The sequence below is a fragment of the Astatotilapia calliptera genome, chromosome 17 (assembly GCF_900246225.1).
Source record: "Astatotilapia calliptera chromosome 17, fAstCal1.2, whole genome shotgun sequence".
Lineage (NCBI taxonomy): Eukaryota > Metazoa > Chordata > Actinopteri > Cichliformes > Cichlidae > Astatotilapia > Astatotilapia calliptera.
The window spans coordinates 17,744,975-17,770,728 of NC_039318.1; the positions used below are offsets into that span (position 1 = coordinate 17,744,975).

Consider the following 25,754-nt stretch of genomic DNA (forward strand, 5'->3'; position numbering starts at 1 on the left):
AATAGACCTTTGATTTTTTATTTTACTTTTCATTGACAGTACTCAGTACAATTTCACCAGCCTTCATACTTTAAACTAAACAGAACACCTGTTTACAATAACAACTTCATATGAGAAACAAAGGGAAACAGACTGATGGGTTTTATGGATTGAGTTGCTAGCTGTGGGTCATATTCACCGTAACAATTATAACAGCCTACACTCACTTTTTAAAGAATGTAGCAAATATAAATGCTGTACAAAAACATTCAAGTTAAGAACACAGAACTACTATTGTAGTTAACAACATAATATAAAGTCTTTTTTTACGTAACACAATGCATTTTAACAAGTATAAATATTTGTCTAACATTTCTAAACAATCAAACTGCTGAAAATGAACATATCCAGTCTGTGAACAGAGAAGATCAATGTGACATCTGGATGTATGGACCTTTGGTTCCACATATTTCTGAAAGTGTTCCTTGTAGACAGTACACAACTTCAGTTTTCAGACATTATATCTTACTTGTTTGTAACATAGAAAAACAAACATCACAACATCATAAAAAGACTTCCTCAGTGGCTGAAGGAGGTGGCACATCTGGCATGGCAAAGTGGTGTTGAAATTCACTGGCTGGCTCCCACGTGTCATCCCAGATTTTCCCACTGGAAAATATAATTATTGAAAGAAACAACACCAAAAACATTAATATCGTGTTGGGGATTACTTCGTGCTTTTTATGTTTAACACCAGAGGTGGAACATGATAAAGACATTTCCTTAAGTACTGTACCAAAATGCAAATTGTCATTTTTATGGATATTTTCAACTTCTGCTACACTATTTGTAATTTAGATGGATTACAAACAAAACACTACTGTACAGTTACACTCGACACATATGAAAGACTTAGTTATTGTTTTTCAGTTGAACAGTTCATAATATCCTTTCTGTGAAGTGAAAATAAAAATTGTTCAAATGTGATAATTAGTTTCTTTTGGATTATTATAAAGGCTGTTGTTTACTCTTTAATTTGTAGAGATTCATTGCTGTCACACAATTGTAATGCTAGAAATACAGTATGCAAAACAACTGAAAGCTTTCACAGTGTGATATTAGTACTTCTTTGGAAAGTTCAGAATCTGAATACTCCCTCCACTGCTTAGGCAATTTATCCTTTGGCACACATAAATCTGTGTAAGACATGGACAAATTCTCTCCACTTTGTCAAAATCCTGATAGCTTTTATATATTTCTTACAATTAATGTGAGTGCTCTTATGGCCCCAGCACAGTCCAGCTGGAATTATTCCCAGTACTTTTGCATCTAAGTGAGACACTACGTGTGTTTTCTGAACAGTTTCAAATATATTTCTTATTAAATTTGTTATTTTATGATTCGACAAAGATGGCAAAAAACTTTGCAATAATCCTTAATTGATTAAATAATTGAGATAGGATAAGAAAAAAAGCGAGAAGTAAGACGTGACAAAACACCTGGTTTTCCATTTTCATTTGTGCTCCAAAAAGGTAATAGATGGAAACAGAACATTCTCAGAGAATGAAATATCAAGAGCTTCTTACCAAACAGAGCAAGGCAACCAACGCACTTTTACTTCTGTGTTCCCCTAGACAGAAGGAATCAGAGAGGCAATCGTTAAATAACATGGTTAATGGATAGGTGTCTTCATAAAGCTTGTGTGTAATCCAGTGTGCACACCTGAGACACACACAGACCCATGTAAACACACTTTGATAGATGTGTAGGTATGTGTATGTAAGGCATTTCTGTTTATAAAAAAAATAATAATAGGATTTTGAAAAGCATGTATCCAATTGTGGCATTCACAAAAAATTATTTTGATCACAGGTTTAGTTAACTGCGTCTATCTGTTTTTGACTCTGGCTATGTTCTTTTCTTCGGAAAGTTTGACGTACTTGATACATCATACACTGACATAATCAATATCATCCCATTATGAATTGTTTGAATTGTGTCCATTTAAACACTTCAAACTACACATGCAGGACACTGACAATCGTGTCGCATTGGACAGTTACACCTCCACTGTCTTGGACTACATCTGTTTCTGTGTGGACAATGTAACAACTTGGAAACGATTCCGTGTGTTGCCTAATAATCCACCCTGGATGACACACGGAGTTCAACAACTTATTCGAACAAGGAACAACGCTTTCAAATCCGGGGACCAGGAGGCATACAGTGCTGCCAGGGCCAACCTGAGAAGAGGCATCAAGACTGCCAAGCAGCAGCACAGGAGGCGTATTGAGGCCAGGTTTGAGAACAACACAAACCCAAGGCAGGTCTGGGAGGGCATCAGGGCTATCACGGACTACAAAAGAAGAACACCATCACCCTCAGCCGACAGTTCTACTCTGGCTGAGGATCTAAATCTCTTTTATGCCCGTTTTGACAGGGAGAACACCGACCCTGTCCTGTCCCCTCTCCCCTCAACCGACCCTGCTCCGGTCCTGAGCACTCATGAGCTGAGGCGTGTGTTCCGGAGCATTAACACCAGGAAGGCGGCCGGGCCGGATGGAGTGCTGGGCCGGGTGCTAAAAGACTGTGCTGCGGACCTGGCGGACGTCTTCACCTCTATATATAACACCTCGTTGTCCTGTTCACTGGTACCATCCTGTTTGGTACAAGCAGCAACCATCGTTCCCATCCCAAAACAGTCAAATGTCACATGTCTGAACGATTTCAGACCTGTGGCACTCACCCCCATTCCCGCCAAATGCCTGGAGAGACTGGTCATTAAACACATCAGAGCTGCTTTTCCACCATCCCTGGACTCGCACCAGTTTGCATACAGGGAGAACCGGTCAACCGAGGATGCGATCGCCACAGTGCTGCACACATTACTGAAGCACTTGGAACACAGGAACACCTATGCACGGCTCCTCTTTGTAGACTACAGCTCGGCTTTTAATACCATCCGGCCATACAAACTCCGTCCCAAACTCCACCAACTGGGACTTAACTCTTCTCTGTGCAACTGGATTGTGGACTTCCTCACTAACCGTAGACAGAGTGTCAGAGTGGGTAAGAACACCTCTTCCACCCTTGTGGTCAACACCGGTGCCCCTCAGGGGTGTGTTCTGAGCCCTCTGCTATACACTCTCTTCACCCATGACTGTATTTCCTCCTGCGCGTCCAATCTCATTGTTAAGTTTGCAGATGACACTACAGTGCTCGGACTTATATCCAACAATGATGAGACAAACTATAGGACAGAGGTGCAACAACTAGAGTCATGGTGCCACGACAATAACTTGGTCTTAAACACCAAAAAGACCAAGGAGATCATTGTAGATTTCCGGAAGAGGGGTCATAACAACCATCTGCCTCTCTTCATTGGCAGTGAGGCGGTGGAGAGGGTGAGCAGTTTTAAATTCTTGGGGGTAACTGTGACCGAGGACCTGTCCTGGGGCAACCATATCACCTCAGTTGTACGGAAGGCCCAACAGCGCCTCTACTACCTGAGGAGACTGCGGAGCGCACACATTCCCAGATCTCTGATGTTGAACTTCTACAACTGTGCCATCAGCAGCGTTCTGACGTATGGATTTCTAGTGTGGTTCCCCAGCTGCACCAAGGCCGATCAGCAAGCACTCCAGCGGGTGGTGAAAGAAGCTGGCAGAATTATTGGAACAAGTCTGCCAGAGATCAGTAATATCTTCCCCACTCGCTGTCTGAGGAGGGTGCACAGTATCCTGCGGGACCAACATCACCCTGCGCGCCACCTTTTCCATCTGCTGCCCTCAGGGAGAAGGTATAGGTCTATACAGGCCAGAACATCCAGACTGGCCAACAGCCTGTATCCACAGGCTGTGAGGCTCCTGAACTCTCTGCCCCCCTCTCACGGACAATAACCATATCCAACTTCTTAATAGCAATGAACTGGTCTGCATTGGTGCATCATATCTTTATTCTCTTCCCCCTCCTGCCCCCCCCCCTCTTTCTTAAATAGATAACTATCATATCTGATATCATATCTCACAGTACAATAATATTGAATGGGTTGCATTGTTGTATTTTGTCATGTTTCTCAGGTCTTTGTCTGAATTTCTACGAACATTATTGCTAAGGATTGTCTTATTGCATTGGAGTCACACTGGGTTAAATATGTACACTTGGGTTTTAAGGGGTATTTATTATTTTCTTCTTTTTTTTGGGTTGTATGGAAGCCCCAAACGCAATTTCATTGTTCTTGACAATGACAATAAATAAATAAATACTAAATACTAAATACTAAATAGATTATCTACTATTTATAGTGAGACAGGGCTGGTCAGCATATATCAGGATCTATAAATTGTGCTTTCTATGATCCTGATTCAACAAGAACAACTGAGGATATAGGCTTACACAGAAAAAAATATGATCCTTCCTCATATACAGTCATTTGTATGTTAGCCATGTAGGTTTTTGTAGCAAGATGTAGCAGTATTCAATGTCTGTGATTAATTTTGCAGAATTGTTTAAGAACAAACACATGAAATACAATACAATCTTTTAATGTAATTCCATTAATCATTTCCCTTCACTAATCTCAAAAGTACATTTGAATTTACCCATGTAGCACAGTTCATGGCTGTAGTGCATGGATGAAAACAACTTGAGATAGGCTTACTGTAAAAAGTCTACTGAAAAGCAAATTAAAACATTTTAAGTATTACCTCATTTATCCTGCTCTCAGTGACTTCTTCAAACTGGAACACCTTCTGCCTACTACATCTTCGACAGCCTAAGAAATGAAAAATTACATTTAAAAAAAACATAAGACTCTGTATACACAAGAAATCAAATATGAGTTTTCACTCAACAAGTGAAAATCTGTAATATCCTCCTGATTGCCATAATCCATTTGTCCTCTGGGGTCATAAAGTGAACCCACCTCAGTTGAATGTTTTTTTAAAGTACATACTATAAATTGTGAATCAATTCTGTGTAACACCTTAGTTTTACTTAGGACCAACACATTAAGAAAAAAATTCCCCCTTCATTTTGCAATTGAGTGCCACCAGACCTTGTTTATATAAATGCATACACTATTTGTTGAGAGAAACTAAAATGTTCTCTAAAAGTGCGTTTTAGTTTTCTCAATCCAATCAAGTTGAATTACAAAGTCCTCTTAACTAAAGTAAGGGATTGACCATATTTAATTATAGTCTTTTTATAGTGTACACCAAAATGCAGCTAAATAACTAGTGAATAATACTTTGCAATGGTTTGTTAGTTCTCTAGGACAACATATGTATCATTTTTGGGTAAGAAACTTAAAAATCTCAAGACATAACATGCAAAGCAATACTTACTCTTTCTCTTCTTATTTTCATGTTGGCCACCCTCACTTAAGGACTGGGAGATCGCGTGGCTAGCAGGTGGATGAAGAGACTGCAGAGATGGCTGGTCTGCGGGTTTAAAAGGTGGTGGAGAGGTGGGAGAGGTTGTTTGTGAGGTGCTTCTGTCTCTCTTCTTTTTTTGGAAAGACTGGGAGCATGGAACAGAAGAAGGAGATAAAGGAACAAGATTGAGAACAAAAACAGTCTCTGTCTGCTCGTCTGACAGGCTCTTTGGGTGCTCCTCGAGGAGCCTAGAAGATTGATGTTCCTGGGTGGTCATCTCAGGCTGCTCCTTGGCGAGGCTCTCTGCTTGCTTGTTGATCAGGGTCTCTGCCTGTTCTTCACTGGGGATCTCTGCGTGTTCTTTGATGTGGGTCTGTTTGTCGGCACAATGCTCCTTGGTGGCATTCTTGGACTGCACAAGCTGCTGTTCTGTGGGGGTATTGGGGTGCACTGGTGTGGAGGTTCCTATAAAACATATTTACTTTCATAAAAATATTTTTCAAAAAAGGCCTTATATTTAGCAGGAACTACACTTTGGCTACGTTCACACTGCAGGCGAAAGCGCAGCAAATCCGATTTTTTTGACCCTCTGCGACCCATATCCGATCATGGTCTGACAGTGTGAATGGCACAAATCCGATATTTTCAAATCCAATTTGGGTCACGTTCGTATGTGTTACTGAATCCGATACATAGCTGATATTTTAGAAAGCGACTGCTGTTTGAACGGTCCTTTCACATTAAATCGATCTTCCACGTCACTGACACAAGACAGACGCCAATTATCAGCGCCAGAGAAGCACCACAGAAGACATCATGAACGCTTCCTGGCCATCCAGCTAAACTGTTGGGAAGACAACGTTGGAGAAACGTGAACATTTTATTTGCAGATTCTGACAGAAGTCTGAAACTACCCTTTGAAGCACCGCTCCTCTCTAAAACAGCAATAAGGATCATTATTAGGCCATATGTAAATAACAAAATAACTTAAAGCAAAATTGGGAAACATAAAGTCTCAAACAAGTCTTTATAATAAGGGCCATCAGTCAAAAAATACTGTTTGGTCTGGGTCTAAACAGAGCGCAATGTGTGTGACGTCTTCTTTTGCGCATGCGGCCGCTTTGGGCGTTCACACTAGAGCGCGTTTGCTGTCACATTTTATTTGTAGTGTGAACGAGCAGACAAAAAAATCTGAATTGAGCATTAAGACCTGCAGTGTGAACGAAGCCTTTGATAACATATCCTTCAATGGTTATTTAATGACCTTAAAATATACTTACACAATTTGCTTAAAGATTAATGAAGTATTCTGATTGTGAAAGCAAGTTGAGACGACTTGTTGTGAAAAGTTGCTATATAAATTAGCATTAATTAACTGGACTGAAAGTATACAACAGACTTCACTCTTACCCTTAGACAGTATAAATTCATAAGCCCTCTGCATCTTCTCCAGGAAATTTCTTGTAGTAGAAGTGGGGTCCAAATGGGTAATAACATCTGCTACCCACTTATGTGAATTCTTGTCTTTTTTGCCAATGAATAAAATGGGCTTGTAGCCTATAGACTCAAGTTTCTGCACCTGAAATTAATAAAAAAAATAGTTGGCACAAATTAGTCAAACACAGCCTGTTGTTAAATGGTAAACGAAATGACTCTTATATAGCGTTTTCTCGTGGAGCACTAAAAGTGCTTTATACAACATGCAATATTAACCCATATTCACACCAGCTTCTTAGAAGTTTCCATTTAAGCATTCACACACAGCGATCGTGGCTCAAGAGTTGGCAAGTCGTTTTGTAATCGGAAGGTTGCCGGTTCGAGCCCCGGCTTGGACAGTCTCGGTCGTTGTGTCCTTGGGCAAGACACTTCACCCGTTGCCTACTGGTGGTGGTCAGAGGGCCCGGTGGCGCCAGTGTCTGGCAGCCTCGCCTCTGTCAGTGCGCCCCAGGGTGGCTGTGGCTACAATGTAGCTGCCATCACCAGTGTGTGAATGAGTGGATGACTGAATGTAGTGTAAAGTGCTTTGGGTTCCTTAGGGACTAAGTAAAGCGCTATACAAATACAGGCCATTTACACATTCATACTGATATGAATACATACAGCCACCACTGATGTATTACAGTAAAGTAATTGTTTGTCTTTAGCAAAATGTAGATAAAATATTGTTGCATGTTCTCAAAAGCACATATGATGAGCTGTGTTAATGTGCCAGCAACATCTTATAACAACTTAATGATAATATATGAAACAAAAAAATTTTTACTTACTGCAATACGGGCAGAATCAATTATCCGGCAAACATTTCTGTTTTTCAAGACAACTTCTGCCCACTGGCTATCCAATGATTCTACTTTTTCTTTTAGCTTCTTTTTGCTGGACAGACTTCCGAAGCAGACATAGCAGGTTCTTCTGCTTGCCTGATTGGGAGTCTGGCAAAATGTACAGGGCCTGAATTTGGGGCGTGTCATGTTGAAACAAAGAATAATTACAGACAGAAAAGGCAGCAGACAGACAAAAGGCAAATTATAGGTTAACCAGCACACTGACAACAAGAAAAAAGCTGAAGAGTTAAAGAGACAGAAATGCGGATAGAAACAGAGAGACAGACCAATAAGGACAGCAGTAAGAACAGATACAAACAGACTGACGTGGCTCTTAAAAGTGCCTTTAGGAGTTTTTCAAAAAGCAGATGTAGGAAGGAATCAATCAATAATAGGCTGATTGATGAAGAACCTGTTTAGAAAAAAAAAAGTATTCAGAATTCAGAAGCACCTTATAAATAAATATATACATTAAACCCTATTGTAACCATTTAGATAAACCCTGTTTAGTGTCCATTTGTATTTCATTTGCAGCATAGATGATCGGTCTGCTATTTAATGATTATGTAATGCTGTTATTAAGTTTAAAATCGAGAGAGAGAGAGAGACAGAGAGAGAGAGAGAGAGAGAGAGAGCCAGAATGAGAGAGAGAGCCATAAAGAGAGAGCTAGATTGATAGATAACGTCTATCTTCAATTTCAGCATCAACCCAATCTGGCAACACTGACCCTTATTTGAACCCTCAAACTTTACAAAGTGGCAACAACAGCAAACGTCAGCACACACTTCTCTATCACTGTACCCTGGATGATGATATATGATAAGCTTAACTTGATTGGCTAACAGAAATGAATTTAGCTAACTTACAGCACATGTGGTGTGGTAACATATATGCTATTAAATGTTAAGTCATTCGCTGTTCCACAAAATTGCTAATCTTAACCCATGGAACTGCTAAAAGCAGCTTTGTGAGCTCACTGTTTCGGGTTTTTCTTTTTGGTTTTAAATAAGAAAAATAATTTTAAAAAATCTACAGATTCAGATTCGCACTTACCTGTGGTACGATCGAGTACGTTGACGTCACTGCCGCTCATCTGATATGATAAAAAAATAAACTTTCTCAAAAATAAACAAGTGAGTCGCTGTGAATTCCTTAACAGCACCGAAAATGTTTTTGCATAATGTTTTTTTGCCGAAAATGTTTTTGCCTAATAAAAAAGAACAGCTTTTTTATTAGGCATTTAATTTAATTTAATACGTAAGAGCGTGATTAGCCAAAGCAGACGGTAAAATGACTGCATGTATTCAGAGGAGTTGGAGAAGATATCTTACAGCTGTAGCAGAATGATCGACAGATTTCCAAATATCAAAAGGATTGTAGAACAGTTTATAAAACCGGTGCAATAAATTCACCCAATCGCTAGCTGTGCCATTACCCAGCATACATCGCTCACTCCGTCAATGCAAGAACCGATACACAAATAACAGCCTGTAATTAGTTTTATCTGCAGTACTTTTCTCTCAGATAGTTGCCTGCATTATATAATTTATTGTGTTCAGTATAGGTCGTTACAATGTGATTTGGAAAATGTCTAAATATACCGACAAAATCTCTTCAATCGGAGGACCCTTCACGTCAATTCCCGACGCCAGAGGGTACCCTGCGCGTCCATATGTGCAGCAGAGGGGACCTGACCATGCGTCACACGTTTGACGAGTTGGGAGTGAGAACGTGTTGGCTGCTTAGAGACTTGCATGACAGCAGATCAATTGATTCCGACTTTTATAATGTTTTTTTCTTTTGTGTGCTTCATTGTGTGATTGCGTTCTCAAAGACAAGTATTTGTGTTAGGGTGCGCACTCCTGCTGGCATGGCCTCCACTGACCACACTGTCAGTTTGTTGTTTTCACCAGACAGACCAACAAGAAAACATTCTTATTTCTTCAGAAAGGAGGTGGTAAAATCTCTCTGTCTGTGTGTGTGTGTGTGTGTGTGTGTGTGTGTGTGTGTGTGTGTGTGTGTGTGTGTGTGTGTGTGTGTGTGTGTCAGCAGTGGGTAATCGGCTCAGTACAGAGCTCAGAGACCTGTCCTAGGGGATTGTGGGTATTTTCATGTGTCAATTCACATCAGGTTCAACATGAGAGAGTTCAGCAACAACTACACACACTGACACATGTGCACACACACAAATCTTTTTTCTCAATACCTGACACACACGGCCATATGGCCATTTTTTTTTACGTTTGTATGTGTGTGTGTGTGTGTGTGTGTGTGTGTGTGTGTGTGTGTGTGTGTGTGTATTTCTCTCTCCAGGTGTATTAATCATCCAGGAATAGACTCAGCAGTCTGTCAAAAACCTGTGAAAGCCAACACACACACACACACACACACTGACTCTTGACTGTTCAAGCGTGTGCTGCTGAGCTGTCAGTCATGCAGAGGTCCAGTTAACACAACGGCCACCCACACAGTCCACATAAGTGATTCATGACAGTTACATAAACATGACTAAAGGATAGTCCACATTAGTTTCTACTACACGTTGTTTTTTTGAAACTGTGTGTTGAAGGTTTACTCTAGGTTTACTCTAACCTGACCAGATGAAAGAAACCTTAATTTTTGTACCCAGACAACACAGGCGTCATTTTCACAGTGAAGTTTGAAAGCTGAATAGTAACTTTATTTAATAAGTCACAGGGGAGACTTGACTGGTTAGTGCAGCCTGTTTCACTGTGGGCCAGCAAATGTTAACCAATGATGTGGTAAAGAAATAATCATAAATATGCTTCTTGTGAGCCTGATGACAGCACTTTGACTTCTGTTTTTCTATGGCTACTGATTTCTTCCCTTGTGGCCAGTACACAGCTATCAGCCACAGTTTAAAATCACTGGCAGGTGAAATCAATAACATTGATTGACTCATTCCAGTGATACCTGTCAGGGGGTTGGGAAACATTAGCAAGGAAGTGAGAAGTCACTTCTTATGTTTATGTGCTGAGGAAGAAAAAAAGCTGAACCTAAAGATCTGAGCAATATCAGCCAAATCGCGATGGTTACACATTTGGGTCAGAGTTTGTGGAGAGTTCTCAGTATGTCAATGATCCAAACAAATAAAAAATAATTTAAAGAAGGTGCCCTGATCTGAAGGATCATGTTTGCTTTTCCATCGTGTGGCTAGCTGAGTGCTTCATTTACAGAACATCAGGATAAAATACAGAAAGAAGGTTCCTGACATTTCTTTGGATGTTACTTTAACTCATAGCAAATACCTAAACTTTGCTGAAGTCACTATAAAAGCGCTTAATGGCAGCTATATTGTGTTTTTGCATAAATTGCAAATACACATTAACTTATCTACATTTTGCTTATGTGACAATCAAGATGACAATGTAGGATCGAGTGAATACGGGTTGAGTCAGACGACCTTATTCAGGCCTAGGGACTGATCAACGACAAACTACTGAGTCATGAGGGAGAAATGAGTTGCTGAAGGTTGCTGGAAATCACAGGAAAATTGATAGCTATGGCTCCAGTCACAGAGGCCTGCTGATCAGTCACTGACCCCGAGTTTGCCAGCAGATTTCTGTTTTTGGTGTTTAAATAGAAGTTATAGACCACACCAAACTGTGAAAAGTGTGATGCTTCTCGAAATGGAGAAGATTCACCTTAAAATTTAAAATGGCACATCTCGAAACATCCTGGCTGCAGCAATGAGGCACAACTCTGAAAGGATGACCGCTGAGCACGTTAACATATCTGGAGACAAACATGGAAAAAAACACAACCACTTGGAAGATTTTGGTGCCACATCACCATCACCACCACCCATAAACCTTAAGGAGTCATTGCCAACCAGAATATGCTTTTTTCCAAGCAACCAGTGATTGCATTGAATGGGCGAGACAACTCTTTAGCCATGTGTGACTGACATCATGTGAGAAACTTCAATTACTTGATAATTACTGAAAAAATGATTCCAACCCAAATAAATGACTTGCTGTCTTCAGAATACGTTCAGAGGCCTTGAATCGACAAGCCAGAGATGCTTTGACAATACAAGTGAGAGGTACCTACATAATATTAGGCAGGTAGTTTTTCTACTGTGGATGATCTGTGTGATCAGTGAGCTCACTGTACATGTGACCTCCATGTTAACATGCAGTAAGGAGCCTGTTATGATTTATATGGCTTTTATAATCAGATTCACCACATTAAAATGGAGCAGAGAGCATGCTCACTGTTGGGAGGAGATATCATTTCTATTGGGGTTTCATCACGCCTTCACCTCACATATGCAGGTATGCAGCCCAGAAAGGGGGGGTGGGCGGGTGGGGGGATTTTGTGCTGCAGCCAGGATGTTGATTGGACTGCCATCAATAAGTGATGTTTGAACCTCCAAGCTGACATTTTCATATCATGCTTCTGCTGCTCAGTCTAAAGGGAAAAAAAGACACCTGACGAAGCGCTGAAAAATACCCTCCTACATCGAAGAGCATCATAATGCATACTTACATTTACATTCTCATTCACATCAAATATAGTTTCAGTTTTCTACATAAATTAAAATGACACCATGGCATATTTAATTAAGGTTTTAAATTGCACTTAAAGTACATACACATATGTACAGAAATTTTTATTTTTTTAAACACATTTCAGCAGTCTGCAGAGGACACCAGAAATGTTCACAAGTTTTATTTTACTAAGGAATACTGACTACATGACAGAACATATGATATTATCTGGAGATGATGACATTTTGTAAGTATTAAATCACAGGGTAAAGACAGATGGTTCATGCAATACTGAAGGAATGTTCAGTTAGGGTAAGGTCCAGGCAGGCAAACAACACCAGAGAAAAAGGCAGAGACCCGGATCTGACTCTAAAAAGGTAATGACGCTGGTGGGAAGAAAAGAAAAGGTTGGAGTGCTAAAGCAAATGCATGAATAGAGTGCTTTGACCTACAAAGAATCGGTTTATTCTTGTTCATGTGCTAGCCCTGTTCAGAAGCGACCTTCCAATCATCTCAGAGCAAACCAGTACATTTCAGTAACAGCTGCAGACTCCAACTCTAAGAGGAAAAAGCGCCAACCACCGTGACTGGATGTAACACAAAGCTTCTTAAAAATAGGACGCCATTCAGTGACTGACAGCGAGTAGTTGGCCTTCAAAACAATGAGATTGAGGCTCCCTGATACCAGGTCTGAGAGGCAACCTGTCTCCAAACGATTGCGGTCTGACTGCAGTCACTCTCAGACAGACGGGTGTATGTTCTGTGTTCTGTGTATGTAGACTGAAACAGAAGTTCATAAGAGTTAATCTATTATAATATTATCAGACTGGCAGCTTGACCTCATTCCTACTCAAACTGATAGACTGAATCTGTCTTATTGGGCTTTCATCACCAGAGTTGTGTTGAAGACGGCGGCTGAACGGAAGTGGTCATTAAGCTGTTTTTTTTCTTTGAAGGAGCTGTTTAAAAAGCATAAAGGTCACGACTTCCTTGAAAACATTCACAATGGTGTTGGTCATACAGTCATTTTAAGTAGATTCACCTCAGGTTTTCTGTTTTGAAATATGAATGAATTTTTACTTCTGCATGACCTGAATCCGTGTTTTTTTTTTTTTTGTTTTTTTTTTTACATATGAAGCATGCAATTTAGAATGCCCCTGGAGGCCACTTATTAAACCACCTTAAGTAACCACCTGCCTCTGATCCTCCTATATTGATTGGAGGGATCGATTTGTTTAGATAATTATTAATCAGCCATCTGTCTGTGCAGATCTAAATAAAAGCAACTGAATTCTCTGAAGGTCTGCTAAATGAACATCAGTTTAAGCTGAGTCCATTTGCTCACAGAAAAACTCAATAATCCTTTAAAATATCACAGGCCCGCTTCAAATCCCCACAGCAATATTACAACCACAGGGGCCTGGGAACACATTAAAACTGAGTGAAATCCCACAGCACCACTACAACCATCTGAGCCCACAAACATATTAAAGAAAAGAGCTCCAGTGAAATCATAGCGGAACAACTCCAGAGTATACTCCCAGAGGGGCAGCAGAGAGCTTCATTCATATCTGATGGTGGATACAGTGGATTTAAATACTGTGTAACAGTCACGAAAAATGTATGTGTTTAAGTGAAACGTTTAGACACTTTTAGCAGTCTGCGGTAGGTCCTAGTTTACTTTGTGGGTTTAATCATGATTTTATTTTAGGTTTAATTTAGTTTCTTTTTTTAAAACTGGTTTATTCTCACTGATTAAAATTGTGTTTCTGTGACTAAACTTCTGCTGATTTAATCCGTTTTGTACCTCTGTATTTAAATCCTGATATTTGCTGTTGTTGCTCCTGCCCCACACATGTGACCAATAAGCCGAGTGAATGTGGATGTCCTGTGGTTTGTCTTGAAGCATTTTGGCTCACTTGGAGATTTCTCTGCATAAAAATAAACAAGCAAAGAGAAAAAAAACCCTCAGTTTACAAACTCATCATCTGATTCAGGTCAGAGTCAATGAACTTAGAGGTGTGAAAACTTCCGTAGATAGCAGAGTAGACACAGAAAAACAATAACTGTCTCCAAGAAAAAAAAGGTTTCAGTATGCTTTGACATCTTGACTTTTTCATAAGAATCACAATCAGTCAGCAGGATGGCTGCTACCAAGGTCACACTGATTGGTCGGCTTCCTGCGGTGTCAGCTGTGTGTGGCTCATCAGCGATCGAGCAGAGGGTGTTGCATCACTGTGTGGCCCGCTGCAGTGTGTTCATCACTGCCCCCAGCGGGGCAGAATCAGGCTGAGATTGTGATAACATACAGAAAAAAAGAATCACTCAATCTGTGCAAGTCAGAGCCGGATCAAAGGGAAGCTGTGGTTTGTGCTGACTGAACCCAACAATGCACCTCCTGTGGGGAGGAAGAGAAGAAGAATGGGAGGTTGGAGGGAACTGACCTGCCGGCAGCCGTGACAGAGGATCTATTATACGGCTGCACAGAGCGCGGTTGCCATTTGAGCTACACTGCACAGTAATTTAAATTAAATAGCTTCTAAAACTTTGCAGGAACAGGGAAACAGACTGAGTGTAATTGGTCACAATGAAGACTGCAAACTCATTAATTAAGCAAATGCGTGACTATTAGTGTTATACATCACATTGTTGCAGATGCTGCTCGGATTCAGTGTCTGGGTGCTGACTGTATACATATAAGAATCGCTTTTTCACATTCTCCCTGTAAGTAATGAGGCGGGCACAGAAATGCTTGACACACTATTATTAACTAAAGTTCAAACTCAGCTTTTATTTCATTTCTCCGGCAGACAAAGTGAATAATATTTCCATCAGCCTCAGCTTTTGCTTGATACGTCTCGCAGAGCTGCCAGCATGTCTGCAGGCTCACCCGCCCTCTACCCTCCACCTACCCACTCTGACTCTCTATGCATATTTACATGGAGTGCCCGCCACATTAAGTGCCATTGAAACCAACTCATGTTAAGTGGGAGTGGGTTGATGCAGGTTTAGTAGCCACAATCCTCACAAGTGCTTTGCTTCCATTTCCAAATATGAGTTCTGCGTGGTTTTAGGGCTGCACAAGAAATCAATAAAAAAAGCTGATGCTGGAAATGTCGGAATAATGTTTAGTGAAGTAAATACATTTTGCCAGAGAATGGACCATCTCAAAGGGAGAACCACCACCACCAACCAGTGTTTTGTGGCAGTCAAATTGCAAATCAATAGAGGGAAGTGTATAAATGCTGGAAATAGCATTTTAAACTTCCCTCTAAATGCAGGAAGTATGCAGAGGAACCAAGCTAAAAAAGAAATCTGAGGAAAGACAGTAAGAAACTATATCAAGAAGTAAGCCCCGGTCACAAAGCAATAGTAATGTTCCCAGTTAAGTTGTTTAGCAGTTGCTAGAAGCTGCAAAGATTTGGGATTAACAAAGAGTTCTCCGGACCAGCCACTCCCAACGTCAAGAGCAGAGGCGGCGCCAGACATTTTATACACCCGGTTCTTAGCCCTAAAGGTTAGTATGCATGTGGGATTGGGGGTGAATGAGAGATTTATTAGGCTGTGCTTTCAGTTTTTTCAAAAAAAGAATAGCTTCATATACGAAAAAATATATATCACATATGCACTACATCTTAAACTCTTTTTTTTAGTTAAGCAGCAAGGCAGAACAAAATCAGGGTTGTATCAAGACACAGGGACTAAACCCCAATTCAACCAGACCCAGAACTGATCAGGAATTAAAACAGGACTACTTTAGGACTTAACCAAGACAGGACCAGGATCAAAACACTCAAAATCATCATAGACCTGCACTACACTTATTTTTTAATTCTACCAAAGTACACTATTTAGATTCAGAAAAGTTTATATAATTATTTAGCCTTGTTGTGCAAACAAGCCTGCATAACTTAATAAATATAGAATTTGAAAAATAGCAAACATAAAAAGAAACACTAGGTACGAGATACATGTTCTGATGAGTTTTGGCAAACGACCATTTGATTAACATGTGTGTCTCACCTGCTCTTGTTCCTTCTCTGTTCCTCTCTCTCCCTCTTTGTGCCGACAATCAAGCTAAACACCAACATCATCAAATATACAGTTGAAACCAGATATTTACACACTCTTCAGATAAAAACACTTTTTTAACTGTAACATCAAATCAGACTAAATGTTTATTTTTTTTAGATTGATAAATATAAAAAACATATTTGTTAACTTTAAGTGTAAAGAGAGAAACTATCTGTATTTCTTAATTACAAATGGCACCAAATTGTATTCATACTGAGCCACACTTATGGAGCTCCACAATTCTTTTCCTGGTGTTTTGGTTGACATCTCTTGATTTTCCCATTTCAAAGAAACAGGCTCTGTGTTTTGCCTTAAATGCATCCACAGCTGTGCCACCAATTTACTCACATGGACTCTACTAACCTATCAGAAGCTTCTTCAGCTCAGAATGGAATTGTCTGGAGTTTTCTTATTAATTAACAATAAACTTAGTGTATATGTGCTCCTAAATTTGATGAAAGTGATAAAAAATAGACAGCTCTGTCTCTCTATATTCTGACATTTAACTAATTCAAAGGATATTTAAATATTTATTTATCCAAAACAAGTTTACTCTAAATTGATGTTGTACAGTTAAAAAAAAAAGTTTTTACGTTTTTCCCTAAAGTGTATGTAAATGTCTGGTTTAAACTGTGAATATACTGCTGTGTATTGAAATTCCTCTTGTTTTGCATAGAAATATACTGAACAACATACAAAGCATAATATATAAAATAACATCTACCTGAGTTTTTTCTTTGAAAGAAGCTCCTTATGTCCATTCTTGCATATCAGTACATAACTGAAACCGATTTAGAGCGTTTTATTTAGCTGTGGAAGGTAACAACTGAAAATACGAAATAAACACACATGTAAGCTAGGACTGAAAAAACAGCATTGTTGTTGTTCGGCTTTTCATTTCGCCATTTGTTGATTCACTCGAAGAGCAAGTAACGTAATATGGGTCAAGTGATCAATTTGATATCAATCTTTTGTGATTCACAGTCATATTTACATTATTTGTACAGTACGGATGATTTGCTTTGGTACCTGCTCAAACTTCAGTTCTCCTCCGTCTGCTTGTCTTCACTTCTCCAACAGCAAACTCGCAGGCAGCAGCTCCCCCCGCCCACTCGCTTAGTCGCTTAGTGCCTGAGCTCGGATCATACCAATATTAGGGGGGATTTACGCACAGTCGTAAATTCCCACAGTGTGCGCTATGTGCTTTGAATATTGTGTGTAGTTTTTGTTTTATACAGTTGTCAGCCAGGCATCTAACGATGAAACAAATGACACTTCAAAAGACCCCGGGCTTCTGCAAAAACAACCCGGGTTTAAGCCCAGTAAGCCACCCCGCTCCGCCACTGGTCAAGAGTCCTGCGGCCGACTTACAGTTTTTCTCAGTCGCTTTGGTGCGTTTCTCAGATCAGAATTGAAATTCTCATAACTATTAGTTCAACCCCCACAACACTCAGTCATTTGTGCACATCATAGTAGCAATTTCTCCTCTCTCTGAACAAACTGCAAATGATTTTGGACATGAATCAGTTGCTTCCATACATTTCCCTGCTGCTTTCTGACATTTCCATTTGCTTATGTCATGTCAGTCAAAAGTAATCATACCTATGGATGCTGAATAGTCGTTCCCAATAAAACTAATGGTCATACATCCATTGCTTGAGTCATCACACACAAAATTGTTGAACTAGTTATCACATGCCAAATATTGGCCATCTGTCAAGCAAATCCTATACCTTTCTGTATCATTGTTCCTGGAAATGTCTCTGAAATTGAACAATTGATCTCAGGTGAATTACAGCTGTCACTCATGAGGAGGCGTGTGAAAGTTTAGTTGTAACCAATGACAAAAAACTTGTTCACTGTCAATTATGGATGAATCCTGTGAATCCCCAATTGGCAAGCATATATAAACTGCGCAGGAGCTAGTGTGTACCATTTCTACACTTCTGTGACACATAATGGAAGGTCAGCACCGTGGAAGAGGGGTGAGGATGCGGGGAGGAAGGGGAAGGGGAAGAGGGAGAAGAGGCAGATATAGGCGGATTCCTAATGAAATAAGGGCTACAATTGTGGACCATGTTGTCAATCACGGCCTCACCATGGAGGAGGCTGGTCGAAGGGTGCAACCCAATATTGGAAGAACTACTGTCAGTTCAATCATTCAAACATTCCGTAGGGAAAACAGGTATGCAAACAGTAATACACTGTACTGTACTGTGCCATCTCAGACACATCACATGTTACTGTACTGTATTTGCAATTTCACAAAAAGTTCACTCTGCACCACATAGGATTGTAAGACAACCTCGCGGAGGCGGAAGAGGGCCCCTTTTTACCCCACAGCAAGAAGAAGCCATTTGTGCAATGGTCATTGCAAACAATGCAATAAAGCTGAGAGAAATACAAAGCGCTGTCATAGAGAATTACATGGTATTTGGCAATATTGAATCTGTTTCAATTTCAACAATTGACAGAGTACTCAATAAAAATGAAATCCACATGAAGCAATTGTATAAAGTGCCATTTGAACGAAACAGTGACAGTGAAGGAGATCCGTCACCAGTATGTGCAGGTAAAGCTGGTCTTCTATGTTCTGCACTGCAAACTGTTGTACAGTACTTCGTAGTTTCATGCAGTACACTTGCAATTCCACAGCACATACTCTACAATGTGTTTTACCAAATGCATGCATTACTGTTTGTTGCTGTACACAGGCATATTGTGACATTGCATTTCTGTCTCTCTCTAAAGCGTGTACTGGAGCTGGAAGCCAGGGAAACACTGCACACATTCATATATGTTGATGAGGCAGGTTTCAATCTGGCCAAAGGCAGAAGGCGTGGAAGAAATCGCATTGGACAGAGGGCAACCACTGAAGTCCCCGGTCAGCGCGGAGGGAATATTACCATGTGTGCAGCCATCTCAGACAACGGCGTCCTCACCCATATCCCCCTTCTTGGTCCATACAATACCCAACATCTCCTGACATTTTTAGACACTCTTTACAGGGACCTAGTCCCTGAGAATGAGAGAGGTGGAGGCCAACTCAGCAAGTATGTTGTTGTCTGGGATAATGTCCGTTTTCACCACTCCCATCAGGTCAGAGAGTGGTTTGCAGCACATGACAGAATTCTGGTTGAATATCTCCCTCCATATTCCCCATTCCTTAATCCAATAGAGGAGTTTTTCTCTGCCTGGAGGTGGAAAGTTTATGACCGGCATCCACATGAGCAAATGGCCCTGCTAGCAGCCATGGATGGAGCATGTGACGACATCACAGCAGGGTCCTGCAGAGGATGGATTCGCCACTCCAGGAGATACTTTCCTCGCTGCATTGCGAGGGGGATAACATCTGTTGTGATGTAGATGAAAATATGTGGCCAGACAGACAGGAACGTCTGGATGTGCCAGAATGATTTACTGTACTGTTACATGTGCTGTTTATTGTTCACATTAGTGCACAGCTCTACCAAATGGGTGATTTTATGTTTACATGTATTCTACAGTGAACAAGTGACTGTAGCATATTTTTCTTTTGCACAATTCTGTAGGATTACAAACACTTCTACACAATGGAAATGTGAAACGTACGTATTCAGTGTCTCAGTTACTCCCAAGACTCCCATAACATCTACAGTGACTTTACTGCACATTTCAGATGGCTGTACAGGTAGGCCATAGTGCTGTCGTCAGCATTTTCAGGTGTCACCAATTGTTTTTGCAATGGGAAACACTGAAATTATAAACTGTCATAGTGGAAACATGACAATGCCCTTTGACTATCTTGTTCATAAAGATGGTGTCAAGACTTTTCATTTTGATGGCACTGACAGTTTCATTGACATGGATACTTGCTTTTGAGGTATGGATAATCAATTCTGTGCATGTGACGTGCTTTTGCAGGCTATCCACTAGGTTTTGCAGTTTGCACTAATTGTTTTGGGAAATGCACTAACTGCTGTGCAAATGTTAATGGTGTTCTGAGGAACGCACCAAAGCGACTGAGAAAAACTGTAAATTTCATCTTAAATCTTCACTTCAATCAAAATACAAGAGAGAGTTTATTTCTTAAAATATTATTCCAAAAACCATAAACAAGCTAGGCTGTTGGCTATAAATTGCTGATGCTACCCAGTCAAGTGTTTGGTGCCAATGTGTAACTCACCCACCACAGGGATACAAACGTCAGTTCAAGAGCAGTAAATGTAGAGTTATGAGTAATATCACAAAGTATCCACCTCCTATTTTCAGTTTTAATGAACTTTTTATTTAAATGAATACACGTGTATAGATTTCTCACTATATATATATTTCAAATGAAATGTCTGTTACAGTTTTTCTCCATTGGTTTGGCTCATTTCTTGAAACAGAAATTACATTCTCAAAATAACATGGACAAACCTCCAAACCTCTTGGCAAATGTTCACAACAGAATGGCATTTCTCATTCATTTTATCAAGTGGCAAATGCCTAAGTACATGTCTCAATTGTCTCAGTGCATCTTTGCAAATGATTAAGTACAAGTAGCCTACAGTTATACAGTTAGCCCACATTTAGCACATTTTCCAAATGAATAGATCTTGTAGATCTAAACTGATTAGTTGATTCTCAGTCTAATGATCATTCTCTCCAAAACATGTCAGCATGATTTCATTGTATAAGTACTCGCATGCACAACTGTCTGTTCAATTGTCAAAATTGGTCAAGAACATAATACCATGAATACCATATATGAATTTCTTTGAATATTTGATAAATTGATGACAGTCAATGACAGTCAGGTGAAACTAGACTAACGAAGTGGGAGTGTGACACACAGGTGTGTTCCATGATTGTGTGCTGCCAAACACAGATATATAGAGCTTGACCAGAGCCAGTCCGATCTCTGAACATGGATTCATGCTTGAGTGTATGGAAGGGCCGAAGACGTGGCCGCAATATTATTGGCCACCTGGCCACAGTGGATGTCCCAGGTCAGCGAGGGGGCAATATAACTATGTGTGCTGCCATTTCTGAGAATGGTGTGGCCACTCACATCCCCAGTCTTGGCCCATACAACACACACAAGCTCCTCATCTTCTTGGATCGCCTTTATACCGATTTTATCCCTGAAAATGAGAGAGGTCTCATAGGGCCTCACCTACCCATTCATGTAATTGTGTGGGACAATGTCAATTTCCACCATAGCCCACTCATTAGGGGCTGGTTTGCAACGCATCCAAGGATGGTCATGGTCATTCCTACCACCTTACTCTCCTTTCCTCAATCCGATAGAGGAGTTTTTCTCTGCTTGGAGGTGGAGAGTGTATGAGAATCATGCTCAGGATCAGCCGTCCCTGCTCCATGCTATGGACGCAGCGTGTGACGACATTATAGGAGATCAATGCAGGGGACCAGACGGACAACAGCGTGTAAATAATCAGGAGGGTGAAGACAGTGGACAAGAGCGGGAGAATGAGTACAGCGACCACTGAATAAGTCCTTGTTTTTTGATTTTGTGTTCATACAATTTACTAGTGTAATGTACATTTTCTTTTTACATATGTATAAAATTTTCTTTGTGTGTGAATAACAAATGGTTATAATTTCCTTGGTAGTGTGAGTGCAATCTGTGATGTCAAACCTTGGAGGCTACTCTTTTCTGTTGTATATTGTTGGTCCTCTGCCATAGTGACAAAACATCTAAACATTTTGTATGGCAGTACTCACATAATGCCAAAGGGACGATGCATTTTGGGGGCACTGACTATTCAGATTAGAAAGAAATGTAGTTTTGACACATGACTGAACTGTTTTAGGGGAGATATGAGCTTTTGCAGGTGGACCATGTTGTTGTGATCAACCATCCAGGTTTATTTTGACAAAAGCACCAAGAATGATGAGAATGTCCGATCTGTGTCGAGAAATGAGCCAAAGCTATTGAGAAGGATCTTTGCCATTTTGGAGACACTGACTGTTTAAATGAGAAAGGGATTTAGATTGAAGCCCGAGTGGACAGTTTTGGAAGAGATATGAGCTTTTGCAGGTGAGCTATAGTGTTGTGCTAAACTGTAAGAGTGTTTTGCCAAATGATCTTAGAGTTTTGAGAATGTAATTTCTGTTTCAAGAAATGAGCCAAACCAATAGAGAAAAACTGTAATACTGAGGCCCAGCTGCAGTACCTTCATAGCCCACCAGAGGAATCGCTTCTCTAGATGCAGGAGCAACACTCCATTAGTGACACTTTTATTTTGAAGGCCTAATCTAAATCGATTTGGAGAACCAAACCCTATGGATAGGGATCTAGAAATTACAGGTAGGTAACTTGGATGAGAAACTACTGACTGGTTCCTGTTGGCATCTCTGATCAGCAGATAATTCTTGTAAAACAAGCATGACAAGCATCTCTGTGAAGGTTTCTACAGGCTCCAGAACAGAACAGTTACTGAAGGACTCAACAGACACAACTTTGCTTTCAATGTGAAGAAACCTGTCCAAATTCTTGACTAATTCAGCTGTAAGTCAGTAAATACTGTAAAATATGAAACACATGTAAGGTTTTAAATAAACGTCTGACACGCTTCACGTGTCAATAAAATATTTTTATGTTTCAGGGGAAGAAAAAAGGTTCTTATTATATATGGAGCTTGCTTTCATGTTTTTGTTCTGCTCGTTCAGAGAACAAAGGAATATTAAAGCTAAAAACTGACTACTGTAACATACATATCACTGCAAACATAATAAATGCCCTCTCTCAGCTCCCTGCAGCCAGTGACAAAAGGAGCAAATGAGGGAAAATCAGAGACGGATGTAACAGAATTAACCACTTTTTTGTTACCGACCAAAACACTAAAGCATATCAGTAATTTATGTTTTGTTACATTAAATATATTAGTGATGAGATAGAGCATGAATCATATCTTACAGCACAGATGTTTCTGTCATGTTCAGTTCACATGTGAAATCGAAGCAAAACCTCACTGAACCTAGGCTAAATGTACAAAGAAAACTCATAAAGAACACAAGGACACATCTGCATGAGTGAGAGACGGTTATCTGTTTGTGTGTGACTTCTTCACTAGTTGCTGTGCTCTTTTCTGATTGGGTGGGTAAGATGGCTCATTTGGATGGACTAAACCCAAACCCAAAGGTTCGAAGCAGGGACATTTTAAAGACAGCAGGATTGCAGGTTTAGCATTCTGTCAAACAGTGTCAAGTTAAATGGATTACCCGTTGCAGAAGTGCAAATATAAAGTGCCGAAGGACCATTTAGTGTTACATTGATGAGATTAGTTCTTGTGATTAATTCCCAAGTACCTGCTTTTAGTCCCCGAGGCAGCATTACCACACTCAGTAATCGGCTGAGATGAGGGGGGATTATTATAATAACTAATATAATAACAAGACAAACGTGTTGGTGGACCATCATTATACAGGCAGGACTTTTGTTTGTTCTGATATATATATATATATATATATATATCCATGAAGCCAGATAACACACAGCAATTAGTTAAACTGCAAGAATGTCTTAAAGACATAAAGACCTGGATGGCCGCTAACTTTCTGCTTCTTAATTCAGATAAAACTGAGGTTATTGTACTCGGCCCTGAAAATCTTAGAAATATGGTATCTAACCAGGTTCTTACCCTGGATGGCATTACCTTGGCCTCCAGTAACGCTGTGAGGAACCTTGGAGTCATTTTTGACCAGGACATGTCCTTCAACGCACATATTAAACAAATATGTAAGACTGCGTTCTTCCATTTGCGCAACATCTCTAAAGTTAGAAATATCCTGTCTCAGAGTGACGCTGAAAAACTAGTTCATGCATTTATTACTTCCAGGCTGGACTACTGTAATTCATTATTATCAGGATGTCCAAAAAGCTCACTGAAAAGCCTTCAGTTAATCCAAAATGCTGCAGCAAGAGTCCTGACAGGGACTAGAAAGACAGAGCATATTTCTCCTGTTTTGGCTTCCCTTCATTGGCTTCCTGTTAAATCCAGAATTGAATTTAAAATCCTGCTCCTCAAGGTCTTAAATAATCAGGCCCCATCTTATCTTAATGACCTTGTAGTACCATATCACCCTATTAGAGCACTTCGCTCTCGCTCTGCAGGCCTACTTGTTGTTCCTAGAGTATTTAAAAGTAGAATGGGAGGGAGAGCCTTCAGTTTTCAGGCCCCTCTTCTGTGGAACCAGCTTCCAGTTTGGATTCAGGAGACAGACACTATCTCTACTTTCAAGATTAGGCTTAAAACTTTCCTTTTTGCTAAAGCATATAGTTAGGGCTGGACCAGATGACCCTGAATCTTCCCTTAGTTATGCTGCAATAGGTGTAGGCTGCCGGGGATTCCCATGCTGCATTGAGTTTTTCCTTTCCAGTCACCTTTCTCACTCAGTATGTGTTAATAGACCTCTCTGCATTGAATCATGCATGTTATTAATGTCTGTCTCTCTTCCACAGCATGTCTTTTATCCTGTCTTCCTTCTCTCACCCCAACCGGTCGCAGCAGATGGCCGCCCCTCCCTGAGCCTGGTTCTGCCGGAGGTTTCTTGCTGTTAAAAGGTAAGTAAGTAAGTAAGTAAGTAAGTAAGTAAGTAAAATTTATTTATATAGCGCTTTTCACAGATAAAAATCACAACGTGCTTTACAACACAGGAAATGGGAATATAAAAACAATATAACAGTAAATAAAACAATGTAAAACAATAAAACTATAAAAACAGCATAAGAAGAAATTAATCAAATGCAACGGGGGTTTTTCCTTCCCACTGTTGCCAAAGTGCTTGCTCATAGGGGGTCATATGATTGTTGGGTTTTTCTCTGTACCTATGAAGCGCCTCGAGGCAATTTTTGTTGTGATTTGGCGCTATATAAATAAAATTGAATTGAATAGAAATGAATTGACATTTTCATTAGAGTTTACATTGTGTTAGCAACATTAGCATGTTAGCAGAAAGAACTTTGAAACAAACAAGTTTGTCTTTGAGAACCATTGATCTCTGATGGTATTTATTCTCTCCATCCTTATTTTTGAACAGCTTTTCTTCAATAGTGAAAGCTCAATTTTTCTGCCTCTGAGAGCAGTTAAGAGAGTTTGTCCTAAATATAGTTCTTAATTAAAAATGTATCACACAAAAGAAGAATAGTATTCCAAAAGTATTCATGCCATATGTTGATCATACATATGTTATATCACAAACCGGCCCTAAGCCTTTGGATCACATGATATTACCATGGTTGCAGTGTGATGACAGAGAAGGTTTTGGATCCACACAAATCATTGTGTTACTATTATTCACTCATTCACGGCAGAGCCAGGAAGCAGTGGTTTCATGACACTGGGTCCCTGGTTTCAGGTCATGAGGACACACAGATCACTGAGGATGCATCAGATCGGTGTCCAGCATAAAATATTCAGGAGTCTCTTCTGTGGTAGTTTCTGGAAGCCTTAAGAACATCACAATTGCATTTACTGTGAAAAATGTACTTCCACATTAGGAC

At 40.1% G+C, this 25,754-nt stretch overlaps 1 protein-coding gene and 1 long non-coding RNA gene across 2 annotated transcripts; both read right to left on the bottom strand.

Annotated features, from left to right (window-relative positions):
* Positions 1-542: 542 nt before the first annotated feature.
* Positions 543-6,867, bottom strand: LOC113009502 (uncharacterized). The gene is made up of 5 exons (XM_026147814.1): positions 6,765-6,867; positions 5,325-5,819; positions 4,686-4,753; positions 1,566-1,609; positions 543-648 (listed from the first exon to the last, which is right to left on the bottom strand). Exons 1-5 carry the CDS (start codon positions 6,796-6,798, stop codon positions 543-545), a joined length of 747 nt encoding a protein of 248 aa, XP_026003599.1. The 5' UTR covers positions 6,799-6,867.
* Positions 6,868-6,895: 28 nt separating this feature from the next.
* On the bottom strand, positions 6,896-9,301 carry LOC113009802 (uncharacterized). The gene is made up of 3 exons (XR_003270250.1): positions 8,730-9,301; positions 7,622-8,087; positions 6,896-6,933 (listed from the first exon to the last, which is right to left on the bottom strand). It is a non-coding gene; the product is annotated as an uncharacterized LOC113009802 (long non-coding RNA).
* Between the last annotated feature and the right edge of the window lie 16,453 nt (positions 9,302-25,754).